This window comes from Ceratotherium simum, chromosome 33, assembly GCF_057802395.1.
Source record: "Ceratotherium simum simum isolate JZ-2026a chromosome 33, ASM5780239v1, whole genome shotgun sequence".
Classification (NCBI taxonomy): Eukaryota; Metazoa; Chordata; class Mammalia; order Perissodactyla; family Rhinocerotidae; genus Ceratotherium; species Ceratotherium simum.
Genome location: NC_141932.1, coordinates 2,714,170 through 2,736,451, shown reverse-complemented (window position 1 = coordinate 2,736,451; position 22,282 = coordinate 2,714,170). Strand labels below are relative to the sequence as shown.

General features: G+C 43.4%; 2 protein-coding genes across 2 annotated transcripts in view; both read left to right on the top strand.

The window, feature by feature from the left end:
* LOC106800065 (zinc finger protein 416-like) overlaps positions 1-16,413 on the top strand; it is a 25,443-nt gene extending 9,030 nt beyond the window's left edge. Inside the window, exons 4-6 of the mRNA XM_087422314.1 lie at positions 13,911-13,946; positions 15,830-15,956; positions 16,379-16,413. Of these exons, the coding sequence (XP_087278440.1) occupies positions 13,911-13,946; positions 15,830-15,956; positions 16,379-16,413 (198 nt within the window). The remainder of the gene's footprint in view (positions 1-13,910; positions 13,947-15,829; positions 15,957-16,378) is intronic.
* LOC147912695 (uncharacterized) lies at positions 1,280-22,282 on the top strand. Its single transcript, XM_087421006.1, is given in 2 exon segments — positions 1,280-9,493; positions 17,677-22,282. A coding segment is annotated over 1 exon segment (1,260 nt). The 5' UTR covers positions 1,280-9,493; positions 17,677-17,795; the 3' UTR covers positions 19,056-22,282.

Sequence of the window (22,282 nt, the reverse complement as noted above, 5' to 3'; positions counted from 1 at the left end):
TTCAGCACCAAAATGTTCACACCAGAGAAAAAACTTATCAATGTAGTGAATGTGGGAAATTCTTTATGGACAGGTCTACAGTCATTATTCATCAGAGAGTTCACACTGGAGGAAAGCCTTATAAGTGCAGTGAATGTGGGAAAGTCTTTAGATACAACTCCAGCCTCAGTAAACATCAGAGAATTCACACTGGGGAAAAGCCATATAAATGCAGCGAATGTGGGAAATTCTTTAGGTACACCTTCACCCTCAAAAGACATCAAAGAGTTCACACTAGAGAAAGGTCATTTGAGTGCATTGTATGTGGGAAACGTTTTTTGGACAGCTCCACACTTCTTATTCATCAGAGAGTTCACACCAGGGGAAGGCGTTTTGAGTGCAGCAAATGTGGAAAATTCTTTAGGTATAGCTCTACACTTGAGAAACATCAGAAAGCTCACACTGGAGAGAGGCCTTATGAGTGCAATGAATGTGGGAAACTCTTTAGGCACAACTCAAATCACATTAGACATAGGAGAAATCATACTGGAGAAAGGCCTTATGAGTGCAGCGTATGTGGTAGACTCTTTAGCCAAAACTCCCACCTTATTCGGCACCAGAATGTTCACACTAAAGAAAAAACTTATGGATGTAGTGAATGTGGGAAATTCTTTATGGACAGGTCCACACTCATCATTCATCAGAGGGTTCACACTGGAGAAAAGCCTTATGAGTGCAGTGAGTGTGGGAAAGTCTTTAGATACTACTCCAGCCTCAGTAAACATCGGAGAATTCACACTGGGGAAAAGCCTTATGAGTGCGTCAACTGTGGGAGAGGCTTTAGCCAAAACTCCCACCTCATTAGGCACCGAGAAGTTCACAGCAAAGAGGATTGCAAACTTTTTTTCAAAGAAAACTCTGTTCTGATTTAGCACCAGGAAGTACTGTTATGCAGGGTTGTTTTTCTTAATTTGTAGTAAAATACATGTAACAAATTTTACAATCTTAACCATATTTAAGTGTAAGGTTTGGTAAAAAAACAAAATCAACCAAGTAAATTTGAAGATATAATTGGATTTATTCAATGATTGGACATAATTGACAGAATCTCGTAGCAAGCAGAGAGATACTCTGAGGAATTATACACAATGTAAGGTTTTTCTAGGAAGGAAGGTGAGGCAAAGAAGTTATTAGTGAAAGAAAAGAAAGGGTTATTTTGGGCCAGGACATCTCTGGGGTGGGGGTGGGGGTGCGGGCACAGCATAGGTTTTATCATGCAGATTGCCTCTTCCGTAGGTATGGAGGGGGCCCACTGTACAGATTACCTCATTGGTACTGACCAGAAAATTCCAGACTAGTTGATTAAGATTATACTTCTGGGGAAGGTCAAAATTGCAGTTAGCTTAGGTATTAAATCTAGGTTTGGAATCATGGGCTTTAGCACAGTGACACCATTTTGGGCCTATGGATTTCTTTTTAATAGTGCCCCCCTTTTGATTAGACTTAGCTTGACTGAGAGATGTGATCAAAATTTAAGGCATTAGCACCAATTTCAGCTGCCACTCTGTAGTTATCACAGCTTTGTCACTCTTTGGTGTGGCATGATGTTTTTGCTTAATCCCTGTGATATGGGTCACTGCCTTATGTGTGTAGTGAGTGTAGGAAAGCCTTTGTCCTCAAACATAAACTTGTTGAACACCAGAAAATCCACACTGAAGAAAGGCCTTATGAGTGCAGTGAGTAGGGAAAGACCATCAGAAAGTCCCACCTCATTTAGCACCAGAAAATTCACACTGAAGATAGACTTTTTGGGCACTGTGTATGTGGGAACGTCTTGACACAAATATCTGGCCTTATGAGTGCAGCAGATGTGGAAAGTCCTTCATTAGAAAGTCCTGCCTCGCTCAGTATCACAAAATCCACACTGGGAAAAAGCCTTAGGAGTGCAGCAAATGTGGCAAGTCCTTTAGGCACCGATCCAACCTTATTAGACATGAGAATTGACAGCGGAGAAAGGTTATGAGGACAGTGCATGTGGGGAATTCATTAGGTACAACTCCACCTTCATTCATTTTCAGAGAAATTTCACTGGAAAAAAGCAATTATGATTGCAGTAAACTTGGGAAAATGGTTAGCTACAGCTCCACACTCATTAGACATGAATTCATATTGGAAAAAGTCCTTATGGGTACAATGAATGTGGGAAGGCCTTTTTTCTAAGTCCTGCCTGGTTCATCACCAGAAAATCCACACTGAAGACAGTCTTTATGAGCACCATCAATGTGGGGAATTCTTTTTTTTTTTTTTTTTTTGTGAGGAAGATCAGCTCTGAGATAAGATCCATGCCAATCCTCCTCTTTTTGCTGAGGAATACTGGCCCTGGGCTAACATCCGTGCCCATCTTCCTCGACTTTATATGGGATGCCGCCACAGCATGGCCTGACAAGCGGTGCATTGGTGCACACCCAGGATCCAAACCCGGGCCACCAGCAGCAGAGCGCCTGCACTTAACCGCTACACCATGGGGCCGGCCCCAATGTTGCGAATTCTTTATACAAATATCTTGCCTTATTGAACCGCAGAGAATTTACACCAGGCAAAGGCTTTATGAGTTCGACAAAAAGCAAGGCCTTTGTTAGAAAGTCTCACCTCATTGGTCACCAGAAAATCCACACTGGAGGAAAGCCTTGATGAGTGCAGCTAATGTGGGGGAATTATTTAGGCACAATCCAACCTCATTAAACTTCAGAGAATTCATGCTGGGTAAAGGCATCGTGAGTGCAGGGAATGTTTGAAATCCTTTACAGCTCCTGACTTAGACATCAGAGCATTCACACTGGCTAAAGGCCTTATGAGTGAGTGCAAGGAATGTGGGAGTCTTTAGCCAAAACTCCCACCTCATTCAGCACCAGGGAAAGAACTTGTGAGTATGGCAGATGGGCAAAAATTTTAGCCAAAAATCGGTTCTGAATTAGCACCGGAAACTACTGTAATACGGGTCTGTTTGTTTTTTAGTTGTGGTAAAATACACATCACATAAAATTTACCATCTTAACGTTTTAAGTGTACAGTTCAGTAATGTTAAGTCCATTCTCATTGTGCAACAGATATCCATAACTCTCTTCATCTTGTAAAACTTTCTTAACTCAACGTTCTCGCCTTCCCCTAACCCCTTGCAGCCACCGTTTTATTTTGTGTCTTTATGAATTTGACCACTCTAGGTCCCTCAGAGAAGAAGAAACATAAAGTTTTTGTCTTTTTGTGACTGGCTTATTTCATATTGCATAATATCCTCACGGTTCATCCATGTTGTAGCTTGTGTCTGAATTTCCTTCCATTTTAAGGCTTAATCATGTTTCCTTGTATGCCACTTTTTCTTTATCCATTCATCTGCCCATGGACACTTGGGTCACTTCTACCTTTTGGCTATTGTGAATAATGCTTCTCTGGGTATGAGTGTACAACTATTTCTTTGATGACTTCCTTTCGGTTCTTTTTGTGTATATCCCAAGATGTGTAATTGCTGGATCATATGGTAATGCCATTTTTAATTTTTTGAGGAACTGTTTCCCATAACGGTGGCACCATTGTACATTCCACTAACTGTGCATGAGGTTTCCAGTTTCTCTTTGTCCTTGTCAACACTTTTTGTTCCTTTGATAGTAGCTATTCTAGGGGTGTATCTCATTGTGGTTTTGATTTGTATTTCTCTAATGATTAGTGGTGTTGAGCATGTTTTCATATGTTTTTTGTCTTTTTTTTTTTTTTCCTGCTGAGGAAGATTTGCCCTGAGCTAACATCTATGCTGATCTTCCTCTATTTTTTAGTATGTGGGCTGCCAGTACAGCATGGCCTCTAACAGTGGTGTAGGTTCATGCCCGGGAACTGAACCTGGGCTGCCAAAGCGGAGCGTGCTGAACTTAACGACTAGGCCAGCGGGGCTGGCCCTCAAGCCCATTTTTCAATTGGGTTATTTGTTTTTTTATTTTTGAGTTGTATGAGTTCTTTATGTATTCTGGATATAAACTCCCATTAGATATTTGCAAATATTTTCTCTCTTTCCGTATGTTGCATTTTCACTCTGTTGATTGTTTTCTTTGCACAGAAGATTTTGATTTTGATATAGTTCAATTTGTCAATTTTTACTTTTGTTGTATGTGCTATATATCCAGGAAATAATTGCCAAGTCCAATGTCAGGAAGCTTTCTCTCTGTTTTCTTCTAAGTTACTTAGTTTTAGATCTTATGTTTAGGTCTTCCATCCATTTTGAGTCTATTTTTGTATAATGGTGTAGGGTGCTGTCCACCTTCATTCTTTTGCATGTGGATCTTCCGTTTTCCCTGTGCCATTTGTTAAATGACTGTCCTCTCCCTACTGAACTCTTTTACACCCATGTGAAAAATAACTTGACCGTATATGTGAGAGTTTATTTGTGTGCTCTCAGTACTATTCCATTGAGGTATGTGTGTGTCTTATGCTAGTAGCACAGTATTTTGATATATAGTTTTAAAAAAATACCATCTTAACTCAGTTTTGAAGCCCTGGCAAGAGGCCAATTAGTTTCCCCTTTTTGGAGTAGCTGATTAATTCTACATCCCAAACACTTCCCTTATAGGGGTCTCACACTCAGGGCCACTCTATGACAGTCCTAATCACCCCAGGACCAGGGACCAGAAAACTAGACACAGCCCCTATGCCCCGTGTGAGAAATTATTTAAATTGTTCAATCCCCAGGGACCCTGAGAAACTGAGCTTGCCATACATAAGCTGCCCCCTGCACCTCCAGCTTGCTATTACCCTGTCCCTCACTACAGCCTCCTGTTGGGTCCTGCCTGAACTCTTGTTCCTAGATGTAAGTTAGGAAGAGTTTTGCCTTTCATCTATTCAAGTGGCATTGTGTTGTGACCACCATCAAAAGAACCTTTAAATCTTATAAAACAGCTACACACTGGGAAGGGTACTGTGAGTGCAGTGAATGTGGGAAAGTCTTCAGCCATTAGCCTGTCCTCATTCAGCACCAGGAAGTTCCCACTGGAGGTAGACCTTAGGAATGCGGACAATGTGCCGTTGTCAGCATAACTCAACAGAGCAAAGCTCTGAAGATTAGCCTCTAGGAGGGAGGTATCAGCTAGAAACTGCACCTCATATATCCAAACATCCACACTAGGGAGATTCACACTAAGTGCCAGGTATGTGGGAAGCTTTCGTGAACTGCTTTGCACTTTCAGACCTGCCTGGGGCCCTTGATGGAGTTCTGTCACTACCAGTGTCTTACAGAAGCCATCCTCCTCCACCGGGGAGCCACAGTGTGTGTCACTTTAGTCTATAAAATGGTCAGGAAGAGCAGGTTGCTGTGCTCCCTCGCTTTATCTGGAGTATGCACCAGTCTTTTGAGCCCTTTGGCAAGGCCTCATTCCCTCCCCCCTGACCGGTTTGGGTGTGGACATCACCCAGCTTTGGACAAGAGGACTCCAGCTGGCTTTGGCTGGCGGCTTACAGAGGTTTCCCTTCTTCAGAGGCATTATTGTCTCGTGATGGTTGTGATGGGTTTTTGCAGCCACTCTCCTTCACCCCAGTGGTTTTTGTGGTAATAAAGGTCTTATTGTTTAAGCTGTTGTTTAAGCTACATTTGCTCTTTGGCTTCTACTCACTGTGTTCTGTGGGTAAGAACAGAATTAGACTCTGCCAGAATGAAAGGGTGAATGGGTTTTGTTGGGCCGTCTATTTGTGTTTTAGAGGAGATAGGAGGATAAAGAACAGCTCTCAGTTCAGATTTGGCTCAATTTGCATTGCTGCACGAGATCTGGGAAAGTTGATAGGACTTCTGGCCCAAATTTTGTGCCCTGGATGCAAAGATTATTTGTGGTTCTGCAGTCAGCTTGAGGATGGGGCAGTTGCCTTGACACTTGTCGTTGTGTTTAGCAGCAGAATGAGTTGGGTCGTTTGTACTCAGAGGGTGTCCCATATTCCTGGCATTGCTGAGGATATCTATCTCCCCTGACCTCCCTGGGAGCCATGTGTCCTGAAGTAAAAAATGTAGTTATGTGTCCAGGGGTGTAAGACTTAATAAGGCCCAGGATGGGAACCATATTCTGTACTGAAACTGGTTGGATTACTGGAAGTGGGAGAGACTGCAGCAAAGTAGAGTGGATGAGCCCCTTCCAAAGGAGTATCCATAAATGTCCCAGTAACTATGACGATGTGGGCTGAACTTGTACAGAACTCCTCGGGACTACATTGTGTATGTCCTGTAGCCATTGTCAGGGCCAGAGCAACTAATCCAGAGGTTTTATGGATTCCTGTAGCCTCCCTAGGCTGTTGCCCTCAAACCATAGTTGTACAGGCAGGAACCTGTTAGTGGGTTCTACTGAAGCAAATAGATTAACACCAAGGGAGATAGAACCTATCAGATAGCCTGTGTGTCCCCCTGAAAAACTACAGAAGGCTATAAATTGTCATATGGGATTGGGGAAATTTGTTGCTCTCCCTTTGGCTATTCTGTCATAATCAAAGATATAGCATCTAATTTTCCAAGGGTAAGTGAGGATCTGTGTCATGTGTTAGAACTTTCTTGTCTATAAACAGGAAAGGTGCTTTTAAATTCTGACAATTGCCTGTGTGAGAGAGTTTAAAGTAGGAGAGTGGAGTGAGCTAAGGAACTTAAAGTTCAGTTACGCATGAGGTGGTTATCAACAAAAATTTATGAATCATCTACCTCCTACACGAGTTTCTACTAAAGCATCTTTTAGGTTTTACTCTTATTTGAATACTTTTCCTAACAGTGCCTTCAGTGTATGTCTGTGTGTTGTAAAAATTCTTACAGCATTTTTTTATTGTTAATCATTTTTTTTATTGTGGTAAAATACACATAACATAAAAAGAGGCTGACCCTAATCAGAGCGACCATCCCACTCACCTAGATTTTTGTAATAGTCTTATAAATGGTCTCCCAGCTTCTAACAGTTCTCAGCACAATAGTCACAGTAATTCATTAACAACATAGGTTCCGTTCTGTTCAGATCCTTGTCACAGCTCCCCAATTCACTTAGAGCAAAATGAAAACTCTTCAAAATGGCCTGCCCTGCCTACGTGTCTGGCCCCTAGAACATCCCTCAGCTCATCTCTTTCTACTCTCGTGCTCACTCACCTGGTTGAACTTAGTTTACTGGAAGGGAACAAACATGATCTGAATTTAGTGTCTTTGTTCTGACTTTCTCTGCCTGGAACTAATTCCCCAAGATATCCACAAGGATCAGACCTTCACTCCTTCAATTTTTGCTCAAATGCGTTCTTACTAATGAGGTGTTCCCTTAATAATCTATTGAAAACATTTTTTAAGTTGCAAAAATATAATTCTCCATTTACTAGCACCCTTTCTATTTTGTTTTGAATATTTTTACTCATCATATGTAAAACTATTACGTAATTGACTATGTTGTCATTAATATTCATTGTCCATCTCCTTTGACTAGAATGATGACCTCATGAGGGCAGGGGTCTTGGACTCTTTGGATCCAGATGTGTCGCATGCAGCCACAATTGCAACTGGAATGCAGTCGGCATTTAATGAGTATTTATTAAGGAGGGGATAAATATACCACAGATGCCCTGTTCTTTTTAGCATCCGGCAAAGCTGTCTACTCTCTTTAGATCTCCCTGCAGGCTGGTATTGCTCAGTGTACTCAAAAAATGATTTAAATAAATAAATAATCACAATTTAGGAAGCCATAACCTCATGCTAGCCAAGTTTCCTGTGTAAACACGTGCTCAGCTTCAGTCTGTTACTTCTCAGGCTTCAGTGTTCCTTCAAACTTCAGAGATCCTAACCTTGTTGACGTGGCCAGGAGCTATTTTGGCCACCAACTTTGAATAACTAAATAATCATTGATTTCAGCAGTTTCAACATTTCACAAATATTTTTCTGAGATAATCTCAACTCCCCATGCATTGTCACTGCAATTGCAGGTGAAATTGTATTTACTTCTGTCAAATGTAAATACAAAATAGGGAGTTATTTTGCCAGCCGAAAGAGTATATTCAGGAATACCGGAGGAAGTGCAATTCAGGTCATGCAAACTATGGTGAACCATAGGCAAGTCTGGAGAACAAAGGAGAGGGGCTTGCTTTTAGAGAGGAAAGGAGGGAGTTGGGAGAGGCTGTTTCCAACAAAAGTCCATTGGAAGAGAGGGAGATCCAGGGTTGTGACAGTGTCTCATTGGCTGTGTGTGGTGATTTCTCATTGCCTGAGTTGTTGCTGGGCAAGGAGAAAAATCTTCCTTCACCTGCTGTAGTAAAGTAAGCTTCTTTCTGTTTGGGGATGTAAGGTAAGCTTCTTTCTGGTGCAGTTGGCCAAAGGCAGCAGCGAGTGGTAGTGCGTGAGAGCTTCCCCTTCCTACTCCATTTTAAATGAGGTTTCCCTTTCCTCATTTTCACGTTTCCCAGCAAGGAAAGGAGATCATGTAATCCAATCCTTTGTCTCAGGGTTCAGATACCCCCTTTCCAGATACACTCAGACTGTGACCACAGAGTCACTGTCCTAGCAGAAAATGGCATGTGGTAAGTCACTCTTTTCAGACAGGTCTTAGCTTTTAAAAAAGAATACATATCAGGATATGGAGTTTGGAGTAAGAAATATGTCGGTCCTTGAGTCAGACACAATCACTGGCTCTACGTTTTTTCTGAGGGAACCAGAGACTCAGCTAATTGCCCACCTGCCTCAGTCTGCTCCGCATCCCTCCTCGGCCTTGCCCACCACGGCCCAGCCTGGAGGCTTTGCTTTCTTCACACTGACCTAACAGTGCAACTCATACAATTGATTCTAAAGCTTCAGTCTGCGTGTATTGAAGAGGAATAAGAGAATATTTATTAGATCCCACCTATGGGAGGACGCACTTTATGTCTGAATGACAATATGGTATCGTGTCCCCATTTGGTTTGTAGCTTTGGGGAACATCTGAAATAATATGTTTCCGTACATTTCTGTGATCAGTGCAGACTACAGTCCACGGAAATGTGGGTGCGTCCCCTTTAAGAACAGTGAAACCCCCGCGCGGTCCTCAGAGCCTCCAGACACCCCTTCCCCGCACCCACAACAGTGCTGGCGGGACACTACAGGAGATCCGGAGCGCCTCGGGTTGCCGGGGCCGGTGGCGCTGTGGGAACTACATTACCCGGAAGGCACTGCGGCGTGCGTCGGCAGCGCTGGGCCAAGGAAGGCTCGGGAGAGGCGTCTCCGTGCGAGCGGACGGCGTCTGGGCGGGCCTTCCGGCATCGTCCTTGGGCGACATTTTGTAAACCCAGTTCTGTCCACCGGTCGGAGGTTTCGGGTTGCTGGGGGGTCTGGGGTGACGGGACCAGGAGAGCGCTGCGTCCCCTGCCCTGAGCCGTCACCCAGGCTGCCCCGGTCGCGGGGTCCGGCTGCGGGCGGCGGTGCGTGGCCCCCCGCCCCGCTCGCCCGCGTCTCCCGGCCCCGCTCCGCTGACAGACTGCGGTGGTGGCGGCCGCTCGGATTCAGGTAAATGCTGCGCCCTCCCGGCCCTCACCCGACTCTTCCTGTTTCGCATTAAAATTCGAGATTTGATATTGTTCTTACCGGTGTCGCCTTCATGTTCATATTTGCTTACCCCACTCGTTTCTGTCTTCCGAGTTTTGAAATATGACGCGTGAAGAAAACCGCACAGAACTTAACGCGTGCGGTGGAAAAACCACCCTAAAATTAGTGTCTGTTTGCTGCCCGGGTCCAGAAATGGGATACAGATAGGACCCCAGAAGCCACCTGTGCAGTCCTTCCAGAACAAGTATGCTATGTTTCCAGTAAGCATTTCCTTGCTTGGTAATTTTACCACGTATGTGGGAAATACTCGACGAACGTAGTTTCGCCTGTTTTTAAGCTTTCCCTGAATGGAAGCATGTGGTCAGGATTATGATGTGTTTTACCTCATTTGCACAATATATTGTGATCTTACCCGGGTTTTTCATGTCTATCCGGTTCATCTTTTGCGCGGTATTCTGTTGTTTGGATTTAGGAATAAAATATCTTTATTCTCCTGTTCAAGGGTTTTCTTTATGTTTTCTGCATGTATAAACATTGCTATTGTAGCCATACCTGCTGTGTGTTCTGGCGTATATAAGCACACATTTGTCTACCATATATGTTAAAGACAGGAATTTCTCCCCCACAAGTAGTCAAAGGTTTAAATTTACTTTATAATGCCAAACTATTTCCCCAAAATTTTACCAGTCTATACACCCACTAGTAGTTCATAATATTTACTAATTTCTACAGTTGGCGATGTTAGTAGCCTTACTGAGTTTTACCAATCTGATAGTTTTGTTTTAATTTGCATTTTCTTGATTACCATTAAGATTAAATTTGCATTTTTTTTCCCCCGTGAGGAGGACCAGCCCTGAGCTAACATCCAACGCCAGTCCTCCTCTTGTTGCTGAGGAAGACTGGCCCTGGGCTAACATCCGTGCCCATCTTCTTCCACTTTATGTGGGACACCGGCCACAGCATGGCTTGACAAGCAGTGCATCCATGTGCCCCCTGAGATCTGAACCCGAGAACCCTGGACGCATACTTAACTGCTTGTGCCACCGGGCTAGCCCTAAATTTGCATTTTCAAAAAACTGTTTGTTTGCCATCTGGAATTCTTATGTACTACACAAGCTCTTTGAACTCTTTTTGAGTTGATTTTTTTTTGGGCATTAACTTTTTAAAATTTTTATATCGTTTACTTATTTATATACTAACTTTAACAGTTATAGAGGTTTCAAATCTTTTTTCAATTGTGTAGTTTGCCATATCATTTTTTATAATAAATTATGATAATAGGAGCCTTTTATTTTAATGTAGTTGGATTTATTATATGTCTTTATTGCGATGCTTTTTATCTTTGATTTGAGAAATGTGTGCTACAAATGTTTTGTTTTCTATTGTGGGAGATATAATTGTTGTCTTCCCAGCTAAGCCTACCCAGCTGAAATTACTTTTCTGCATCATTTAAAGTGGAGGTCTAGAGGTCTAAATGTATATTTTGCCATTTAGATAGACCATTGCCACAGAACAATTTATTTAAAAGCTGTCATTTCTAGAGTTCTTGAGCACCACTGCAGCCATAAATCAAGATCCACACTTGAGCTCTGTAGTTTCTAACATTCGTTTTTTTAACGTAATTTCTACGCCACTGCGCCAATATCACCCGGTTGTCTTACTGTAGCTTTATAACGTCATAATCTCTTTTGGAGCAATTACTCTAATCTTCTATGTTAAAATGACTTTTGTTTATTCTTTATAACCTTATGACTTTTTAGAAATATTTCCTTGAGTTCCAAATTACTTGTGATTTTTATACTTGTAACTATTACTGGCCACTTCCTGTGAAACAAGTATTGTAGCATAATTTCATGGTCATTTTGTATTAGAGCAACACCAAGCATACCAGATTAATCATTGATACTGTCAAGAATGCATTTTTATCCATTTTTTTGGATGACAATAAAACTCATTTTGTTTCTCTTACTTTCCATACTTATTCTAGGACCTTACTGACTTGATTATCTTTTCTCATTTGAATATCTCCTCCAAGATATTCATCCTGCTATTCATTATGTGGAAACATTTTTAAAGCATGTACTAAGGTTTTTGCTTTATTCTGAGTCTTTTAGCACTTTGACGGTATTGTCTCTAATCCTGCACTTCTTTTATTTTGAGAAGTCTGAGTTTTATCTTTGACAAATTTGACAAATTTATTTGTTTGTCCCTCATTGTTTTCTTTTCCTTTTTGTTTTTTTGCTTGAGTAAGATTCGCCCTGAGCTAACATCTGTGCCAGTCTTCCCCTATTTTGTATGTGGGTTGCCGCCACAGCATGGCTGCCAATGAGTGGTGTAGGTCGGCGTGCAGAAACTGAAGCTGGGCCACCGAAGCAAAGCACAGCAACTTTAACCTCCAAGCCACAGGGCCGGCCCCTCATTATTTTCAATATGTTGGGGTGTGATTTTTTTTCCATTTGCTTCTATGATATTTTTTCTCTTTCTTAGCTCTTTATTTTGTTTGACTGCATATTTTGGGATTCCTTCTGGCTAATTGTGCAGATTTCTTTTTTTTTTTTTTTTAATTTTTATTTATTTATTCATTTTCCCCCCAAAGCCCCAGTAGATAGTTGTATGTCATAGCTGCACATCCTTCTAGTTGCTGTATGTGGGACACGGCCTCAGCATGGCTGGAGAAGTGGTGCGTCGGTGCGCGCCCGGGATCCGAACCCGGGCTGCCAGCAGCGGAGCGCACACACCCAACCGCTAAGCCACGGGACCGGCCCTAATCATGCAGATTTCTAAATTGTGATTTAGATTTGTTTATATTCTTATCATCCAATTGAATATGTTCTTTGTAGAAATTATTATATTGTTTTGTGCCATGTTACTAATTTCATTTTTAGCTCTTTGATGAAATTATGATACTTATTTTTATTATGCTTATTCTTCTTAATCTATTCCATAGTTATTTTTCAACACACACTTACATATTTAAATTTACAACTTTACAGTATACACACACGTAAAGGGTTTTCATTTTTTAAGTGGTTATAGTCTTCTAGTAACATTTATTTTACTGTTAAATTATCGTCTTTTGGTATTGCGAGAGAAAATGATTAAGGTATTTTGCTAAAATAAGGGGCAAAATTTAATCATTGTAAGAATAAAAAATTGGGGCTGGCCTGGTGGCATAGCAGTTAAGTTCACACACTCCGCTTCGGCAGTCTGGGGTTCACCGGTTTGGATCCTGGGCACGGAGCAGTGCACCACTTGTCAAGCCATGCTGTGGCGGCGTCCCATATAAAGTAGAGTAAGTTTAGCTCAGGGTCAACCTTCCTCAGCAAAAAGAGGAGGATTGGCGTCGGATGTTAGCTGAGGGCTAATCTTCACACACACACAAAAAAGAATAAAAAGTAATAATGCCTTGAAACTCGAACAGGATGTTTAGAACTCAAGAAGATATTTCTGTTTTTATATAATGAGGTTGGACCAGAGGTTAGGTCCTAGCTTGTTTCCTTAAGTTGAAACAGTGAGAAATGAAGTTTAGTTGCCCCAAACTGCTAGAGGCCAAGCACCTTTACTGTGATTCCAGCAACAACCCCTTTATTGGAGATTCATTTTGAATGTGTGGTCAGTATATGGTGGTTCAGTTCTCTACCACAGGAGTGAAAAACATATAGGAAATTAAAGGTATGAAACAGCATTCACAATAGCAAATCAAACAGAAAAGAATATAAATAATATTTATGGGAAAATTTGAACATCAAAAAATATGAATTAATATAAAAAGTACATATTCTTCAATTCTGTTATTTAATGTGTTATAAATAATTTCAAATCTGTCAGAATTTACTTAGATCAAATTTATGACTTAACCTGTGAATTAACTAAGTTGGAATGTTGGAGATTTTCATAAATTATTCAAAATTTTATACAAAACAATAATTTATAATAAAACCACAGTGAAATTTGAAAGGAGGTATGAAAAGGAGTCACATGCCTGACCAACAAGCTACAGGAAGAGAATTTTGATATGTGTGGCATAAGACTGTAATGGTGTTATATGACCTTCCACAACCATTTCCTCCCGAACACCATCCCTTAATCTTCTGGCTCAATGGGCTCCAGCCATACAAGCTCATGGATGCTACTCAAACATACCATACCTGACCCTGAAGGACTTCGCATCTGTTTTTCCCACTTCTGGAAAGCCTTTTTTCAAAATACCCACATGACTTTATAGCACAACTCCATAACTCCAAAACTTCTTTTGTACGCTTTATTTTTCCCTTCAGTATTTATCTTCACCTAAAATATAAATGTTTCACTCACGTGTCTTCTTTTTTGTCTGCATCCCTGATGAGAGTCAAGTAACATGGCCCTGCTCTTCCCACAGGTTCTTTCAGCAGAAGCACTTATGGACCCTGTACTGGTGAGTGTCCGGTGTCCTTGAACTCTTTTGCTGCCACTCTTCCTGCCTCTGGCGTCTGGAGAACCTAGAGAAACCCTAAGTCCAGGTTCCTTAGTCCAGGCCAGAGGTTATATGGCGAGATACCCAATTTTTGGCAACCAGTGGAGTGAGGTGTGAAAAGTTGTCTTAGGTACAGGGATCAGTATGTACAAGTGCTTGGAGGTGAGACTGAGATGGTGGAGTCAGGCTTGGAGTGGTAGCCTGAGAAGTTAGGTTACTGTCCTGAGAGTGATGGCAGCCCTGGAATTTTTGGAGCAGAGGAGAAAAGTGATCTGACTCAGGTCTTAACAGGCTACCCCTGGCTGCAGAGTACAGAGCAGACTAGGGGAGAGGGAGACCATCAAGGAGGCTACTGCAGTCATCCAGTCATCCAGGTGAGTATTGGTTGTGGCTGGACCAGAGGGATAAATGTGGAAGTAGAAGAAATATTTGGCTTCTGGAATTGTTTTTAAAGTAGGGCTGACCAGATTTTCTAATGTGGAGGGTGACAGACAAGTGAAGGAGTCACAGGTGACTCTGAGGTTTTTGCCCTCAGCATCTGGAAGGATGGAAGTGCTGTCAACTGAGATGGGGAAGTCAGTAGTAGGAGTACTTTTTAGGAGAATATTAGGTTTTGGCCACATTGAGTCTCAGATGTTCCAGATACTCTCAGGTATAGGTGATGAGTAGAGAGCTGGACATGTGGGTCTGGAGTGCTAGGGAGGGCTTCAGGATGGAGACATCCAAAATGTGGCACCTGGTGTGTGGACCAGGGTGGAACTCTGGATCTGATAACAGGATGGGGCATGTTCAGGTCCTGGCGGCATTGCCATTAGGGGACAAGGGAGGAGAGGGTGGGTGCTGTGGATAGTCTCTTGCTTGGGCAACTGGTGGGGGTGTCACAAAGATGGACAAGGAAGAGGAGTGGTCATTAGTGGGAAGGTATAGGAGGGGAAAGTCCAGCAGGTGGTCAAGGATTTTCTGGGGGAGTGGACGTGAGATGGATGCAGAGGCAAAGCAGTAATGGAGGTGAGGTCATAGGGAGATCAGGCTGGTGCTTAGTCACCATTCTATGCACTCACCAGGTTTTTGTGGAGGCTCTTGTGGGACTTGGGGAGTTTCTGTCAGAATGTCAGATTAGCTCACCTAAAGTGTATCAGCGGGTGTCGGGTTTGAATATGTGTTATGGGGACAGAGATTATAGATGTAGATGAGGAGACATAATGTGCAGCATAGAAATGGAATGTGACCAGTGCATGTGGTTCTGGGTGACTAAGGTTGACACCAGGAACAAGGCCAGGTGGGGCAGCATTCTGAGCAGGACTGGAGGCTGCCATTGGAGGTTTGGGGTATAATGGGGTCCTGTTGGATCTGCCAAGCACTTTCTGGATGCCATGTGCAGAAGGGTATGTGAGGAGGCCAGAGAAATGCCAGTATTGTGGGCCAGGTGGTAGTAGTGTTGGAGATGTGGTCCAATGAGTGATGTGCATGTGGGGAAGGAGTGTGAGTTAATTGCCCTAGGACGTTGGTACTAGGAGTTTAAGAGAGAAGGATGTGCCCAGGGTTGGTTGTGTCTGGGAGGCATGATCCTGGGGACTCCCAGGCTATTGTCTTGCAGGAGTAATGGGGTCCTGCATACCAGGTCCAGAACTTAGATGGCATCTGTCTGCCTACCTACCTGTTGTTGCTGAGGGTTGGACCCAGTGATCAGGGGAGCATGAGGAGATACTGGGTACCACTGCTGTCTTTAGTTGGGGAGCTAGGGAAGATGATAGCAGGGGGTAAATGTGGGCTGGGGTTGGGGGTAGTTATGGAGTCCTGGAGAGAGAGGCTGCTTATGGACACAACTGTCCCCACCTTCACAGGGCTCTGTGACCTTTGAGGATGTGGCTGTATACTTTTCCCAGGAGGAATGGAGGCTTCTTGATGAGGCTCAGAGATGCCTGTACCGGGATGTGATGCTGGAGGTCTTTGCGCTTTTTGCATCATTGGGTAAGGCCCTCACCCCGATGCCAGCATCCTGGGCTGGTCTCTGCCTTTCTCCTGTTTGTTGAGTGCCCTCCTTTCACAAGTAGCTCCAACACCAGCTGTCCTAAAGCTTTTGTGGGTAGAGACTTGGAGTTAGTCCAGTGGATCCCATCTGCCATGGCCACTCCCTGCTAGGTTGACTCTCTAGATCCATACTGCCTCTGTGCTGCAGGTTCTGCCCCTTGTAGCTGATGTTTCCTGGGGCCTGACTGTACCAGGAGTTACAGGGACCCAACATGGTCACTCTTTATATGGCCACTCAGCTGTTTCTGCAAGGCCCTCCTCAGAGATTCCTTGTGTGGTATTATTTTTCTTTCCTGAGGTTGTTTCGGGGTTGGTTGCCTTGGGCCAGTGCTGACCACTCACCTGTCCTGTCTTTCCCTTAGGACTTGCATCTTCTAGGTCTCATGTTGTTCTCTAGCTGGAGCTAGGAGGAGAACCCTGGGTCTGTGACAGAGTGGACATGACTCTGGGCACAGCAAGAGGGCCTCTGAGTGGGCCTGGCCCTGGTGGTTGGCATCAGGGGGTGGGTGTGTTATTACAGCTGGGTTCAGATCGTATCAGGAACACGTCCTGTGCTGAGGCCAGTGGGTATATCCCTCATTTCTATCTTTCCTCCCCATTCTTGACACTTTGCCCACCTGTCATTTCTACTCTTGAGAGTGACCCAAGATTATCCCTCACCTCTCTGCCTTCCGTCACTCGTTGGTCCTCTCCCTTGCTTCCTCTGCTATGTTCTCCAGTATTGGCCTACACTTAATGTGTCATGTGGTCTGTACATATCTTTTTTTTTTTTAAAGATTTTATTTATTTATTTATTTTCCCCCCAAAGCCCCAGTAGATAGTTGTATGTCATAGCTTCACATCCTTCTAGTTGCTGTATGTGGGACGTGGCCTCAGCATGGCCGGAGAAGTGTGTGTTGGTGCGCGTCCGGGATCCGAATCCGGGCCGCCAGCAGCGGAGCGCGAGCACTTAACCGCCAAGCCACGTGGCTGGCCCAAAAAATCACCTAGATCAATTTTATTTTTTATTTTATTTATTTTTTGTGAGGAGGACAAGCCTTGAGCTAACATCCAATGCCAATCCTCCTTTTTTCTACTGAGGAAGACTGGCCCTGGGCTAACATCCATGCCCATCTTCCTCTACTTTATATGGTACGCTACTTTATATGTTAAGCCACAGCATGGCTTAACAAGCGGTGTATTGGTGCGCGCCCGGGATCCGAACCAGCGAACCCCAGGCCGCCACGGCGGAGCGCGCACACTTAACCCCTTGCGCCACCGGGCCAGCCCCTGTACATATCCTTAAAATAGTCCTTGAACACCAGCTACTCAGTGACAGATTTTGCTAGGCCTGGACACACCCTTCCACACAGCACACATATGTCACCAGCAGTCAAGGCCCTGGTGAAAACCATTCCCAGAGGAGTGAGTTGTGGACTCTGCCTCTCCTCCCTGCACTACACCCCATCCTTCTGTCTTTTGCCTGGTGAGTCCTCCCTGTTCTGTGATGTCTAGCGGCCCAGTACTGACAGCAGCCCTTTCCTCAACCTGCCCCCAGCTCCCTTGTCCTGAAAACAATCCCATGGATTTATTCCTTGGTATGTGAGATATGCATTTGTGATGGGGCTGCCTCCTCTTACTGAAGTCTACATGAAGTTCACCAGCATTTCTCTGCTTTCAGGTTGTTCAGGTGGAGCAGAGGATGAGGAGATACCTTCTGAGCAGAATGTTTCTATAGAAGTGTTACAAATAAATACTCCAAAGGCATATCTGTCCACCCAAAAGGTCCATCCCTGGGAGATGTGTGGCTTGGACTCAGAAGGTGATTTGCATCTAGCTGAGGACCTGGGAGCAAACCCTGAGCAGAAACTATGTGGGGCATGTGGGAAATTTCACCAGCACCAAAACCAGCACAGTGGAGAGAAACTCTTCAGAAGGAACATGGACAAGGCCTCCTGTATTAAGAGCTGTATAGTCCATGTGTCAGAGAAACCCGTCACATGCTGGGAGGCCAGGAAGGACTTCTCTGATAACCTGAGCCTTCTCCAGCACCAGGTCACTCACAGCCAGGGGAAGCCACAAAAGGACATTGAGTGTGTGGAGGCCTTTCACAGTGGGCAAAGGCACTATAAGTGCAGTGAATGTGGGAAAGCCTTCTGCCGCAAATACAGACTTGCTCAGCACCAGAGAGTCCACACCGGAGAAAGGCCCTATGAGTGCAGTGAATGTGGGAAAACCTTCAGCTACAAACACATACTTGTTCAGCACCAGAGAGTCCACACTGGAGAAAGGCCTTATGAGTGCAGTGAATGTGGTAAAGCCTTCAGCAACAAACCCACACTTGTTCGGCACCAGCGAATTCACACTGGAGAAAGGCCTTATAAATGCAGTGAATGTGGGAAATTCTTTAGCCAAAGCTCCAGCCTTAGTGAACATCAGAGAATTCACACTGGGTCACGGCCTTATAAATGCAGTGAATGTGGAAAATTCTTTACCTCCAACTCCAACCTAATTAAACACCGGAGAGTTCACACAGGAACAAGGCCTTATGAGTGCAGTGAATGTGGGAAATTCTTTAACCAAAGCCCTAGCCTCATTAAACATCAAAGAATTCACACTGGTGAGAGGCCTTATGAGTGTAGTGAATGTGGTAAACTTTTTAGCCAAAGCTCTACTCTCATTAAACACCAGAGAGTTCACACTGGAGCAAGGCCTTATAAGTGCATTGAATGTGGAAAACTTTTTAGCCAAAGCTTTGGCCTCACACAACACCGGAGAGTTCATACTGGAGAACGACCATACGAGTGCAGAGAATGTGGAGAATTCTTTAGCCAAAGTACCCAACTTACTCAGCACCGAAAAGTTCACACCAGAGAAAGGCCTCATGAGTGCAGCAAACATGGAAACGTCTTCAGTCAAAGGTCTTCTCTGATTGAGCACCAGAAACCTGACAGCCCAGATAGACCTTATGAGTGCAGCAACTGTGGGAAAGCCTTGAGCTGAAGGTCTAACCTCATTCGACACTGGAAAGTTCATGCTGGAGAAAAGGCCTTAGAATGAGATGGTGAAGGTGGGGAATGAGCTATCTCCCTATTTAATGTAACACGCTGGAGAGCCTTTGTGCGAGAGCCGTCAGCTGGAATCTGAATGCCATACACCTGAACATCCATAGTGTGGAGGTGGCCTGTGATTACGAGGTCTGTAGGAAGCCTTTAAGAAGCCATGTTCTGCTTTCTAACCTGCCCTGGCCCCTTGCCAGATTTATGTCACTGCTAGTTTCTGTGGTAGAAGCTGTCTTACCTCTCCCAAGTGGCAGATCCACACGTTGTGCATCAGTCATCTCAGTGTGATCAGGGTCCGCAGAGCTCTGTGCTCTCCCATCCCCTGGAGGGAAGCATGAATACCCTGAGCCCTTGGGTGTGTCATTCCCTTCCATCTAACTGGCTAGGACATGGACCTAACAAGCTTTGGATCTGCTGGTGGCTTGCAGAGGTTTGGGTTCATGTGATGCTCATGATTTTATTAGCCTCCCAGTCTCCCTGTCTGGGGAGTCTCTGCCTCAGTTTGCTCTAGTTTGTGCAATAATAAAGACTTTGCTTAAGCCAACTTTTATCTTGGAGTTTCTGTTCACTGGTGGAGTAGGGTTGAAAACAGAATTGGATTCTGCCAGGATGAAGAGGTGAGCAGCTTTTGTGGGTATTCCAAACAGTGTGCCTCAGTGGGGATAGTATCATGGCAGAGAATAGTTTTTACTGCAGTTTTGGCCTGATTTGCGTTGTCCAAGGCCTCCACATCACCTGGATGTCAGAATTTTTTGTGAGTCCTGAGAGGACGGTAGTGAGAACTATTAGTACTCTTTTGAGCAGCGTAAGTTGATTCTCTTTTTCACATGGGGTATCACATAATGCTCCCGGCACTCTTGAAGAGATGTTCTCTAGGTTCTGCAAAAGAGCAATGTGCCATGTTGTCTAGTATTTGGTAGGATTTTAGGCATCAGGTGGGAACCATATTTGGTATAGAAACACTGGGTGAATCAATAGGGAGTGAGAGAGACTAGCTAACTAGAGGAGATGTGCCTGTTCTGAAGTTCAAATGTTCCAGTGATTATGGCTGTTCAGGATAAGGTTTTTGCCGAAATTCTCAGGAGCTACAGAGCTATTTCTCTCCTGTGGCCACAATCCCTGCCAGACCAAGTAATGTAAAAAGGCTTTTAGGATTCCTGTTGCATCTCCAAATTCTTCATCTCAAGCCTGTTGCTGCAAAATCAAAAAAAAAAGGACTGAATGGAAATCTTGTAGTCCAGGCATGTGATTTTTATGACCCAGACAGAGTTCCTGGGTTACTTAAGTGGAAACATCTTTCATCGCCTGCCAGTTTCTGTTGCTACTGCAGTGGAGCTCGCCTCCTGTGAGGTGAGGAGAGATTGTAACATATAGGGCTGCCAGATTTCTACTTTTCCAAAAATGAGGAGTTTCAGATTTTTATGTGAAATCTTTTCTATTAAAACTTTATTGATTTAGAAATGGGCATGCAGTAAACTAAACATTTAAAATGTACTGCTTAGTAGGTCTTAATATGTGTAAACACATGAAACTATCATCATAATCGTTAATGAACGTGTCCATCACTCCCATATTTATCTTGTGACCTCTCTCTCCCTGGACTCTGAGGAAACTGTTGTATACAATTGGAATAATTGGAATCTGAATGTGTTTTACTCATTCTTTCATGCTGCGTGATTATTTTGAGAATCATCCTGGTTGCAAATGTGCATTTTGTTAGCCTTGAAAATATTCTATTTGGGTATACCGCTGTTTGTTTATCCATTCATCTGATAATGAATGAATGGGGTTTTTTGGTTCGTTTCCCGTTTTGCTATCACATATAGGCTTACCAGGAACGCATACATACAATTCCTTATATGAATATATATGGCTCCATATTTTTTGTTTTAAATCCCAGGAGTGTAATGCCTGAGTCAAAAGGTAGGTAAATGTTTAGCTTTTTAAAGAAACAGGCCAGACTTCAGTGATTCATGATGTTGAACATTTTTAATGTTTATTTTTCCACCTGCATATTCTTCCTTGATAAAATCTGCTGGTTTTTTTTTTTGTAATGAATGTTGACTGATACTTTCCTTTTTATTGACAATGAAAAAAATATGTTGAAACTTCATTCTTCAGTGACTTTGGTTAGTGGAATAAATGTTCTTGAATACCGGAAGAGTATTTCCTCAATTGTTTGTGCTAGTCACAATGTAATGGCCACATACACTTTAAAGTTTAGTCCAGAGTTAATAAGTAATCTTAAGAAGACAACTACTCAAACCTTGCTTGTAGTGTTTGCCAATTTCCCTGCTGTAAAAATTCCAGCGGTGGCCAGTTTCAAGCTGTGAACATGAGGTCACCAAATGTGGATTTGGAAAGAGGTGTGGAGTAGCACACCGTTGTATTCTGTTTCCATTGTGCAGATAAATAGCCATAAACTGGAGAACATAGATAATAGTATAAAATAGGAAGAGACAAGTTTTGAGCGTTACTGTGCAGCAAAAGACTAAGTCAGCAGGCTTGACTTGTCTAACCTCGGCGCATTCCAAAGAAAGGTTTAGCATGTGCCTGGCCCCTGAGAGAGACCCTCTAAGCCCTTGAAACGTTCTGCCTGGTAAGTGTCTTTGTTTACTTCTGGGGCTTTGGGCCATGCCAGAGAGTTTATGCTAATAATGTGACTTAGTCTCTAGCTTTTCCAGAGGGAAAACTAAGGTCAGCCACACGGGTGCTCCTTGTCTACATGACAGACACTCAAAAAAACCTAGACACCGGGGCTTGGCTGAGTGTCCCTGGTTAGCAATACTTCATGTGTGTTGTCACATGTCATGTCTGGGAGACTTAAGCACTGTCTAGGTGACTCCACTGGGAGAAGACAACCGGAAGCTGGCATCTGGCTTCTGTGTGCCTTCTTCCTTTGCTGATTTCCATGTCTATATCCCTTCACTGTAATAAACTGCCACCACTCCACTTTCCTGAGTTCTGTGTCTTTCTAGCGAATCAATGAACCTGAGGGTGGTCTGGGGGATTTCAGAACATAATTTTCTTTTTAAAAAGATTTGTTCAACTATAACTGACTTACACTGCACTTGAAGTACACTTTGATAAGTTTTGACACATGCTTACACTTCTGAAACCAGAAATCTTCTTCATGCAATTTGTAATCCATCCCTTTTAACCTATAAAATAGGTAGTAGATCCTAGAAATACTCTTTCTTTTGCAATGGACACTTTCAAATTTAT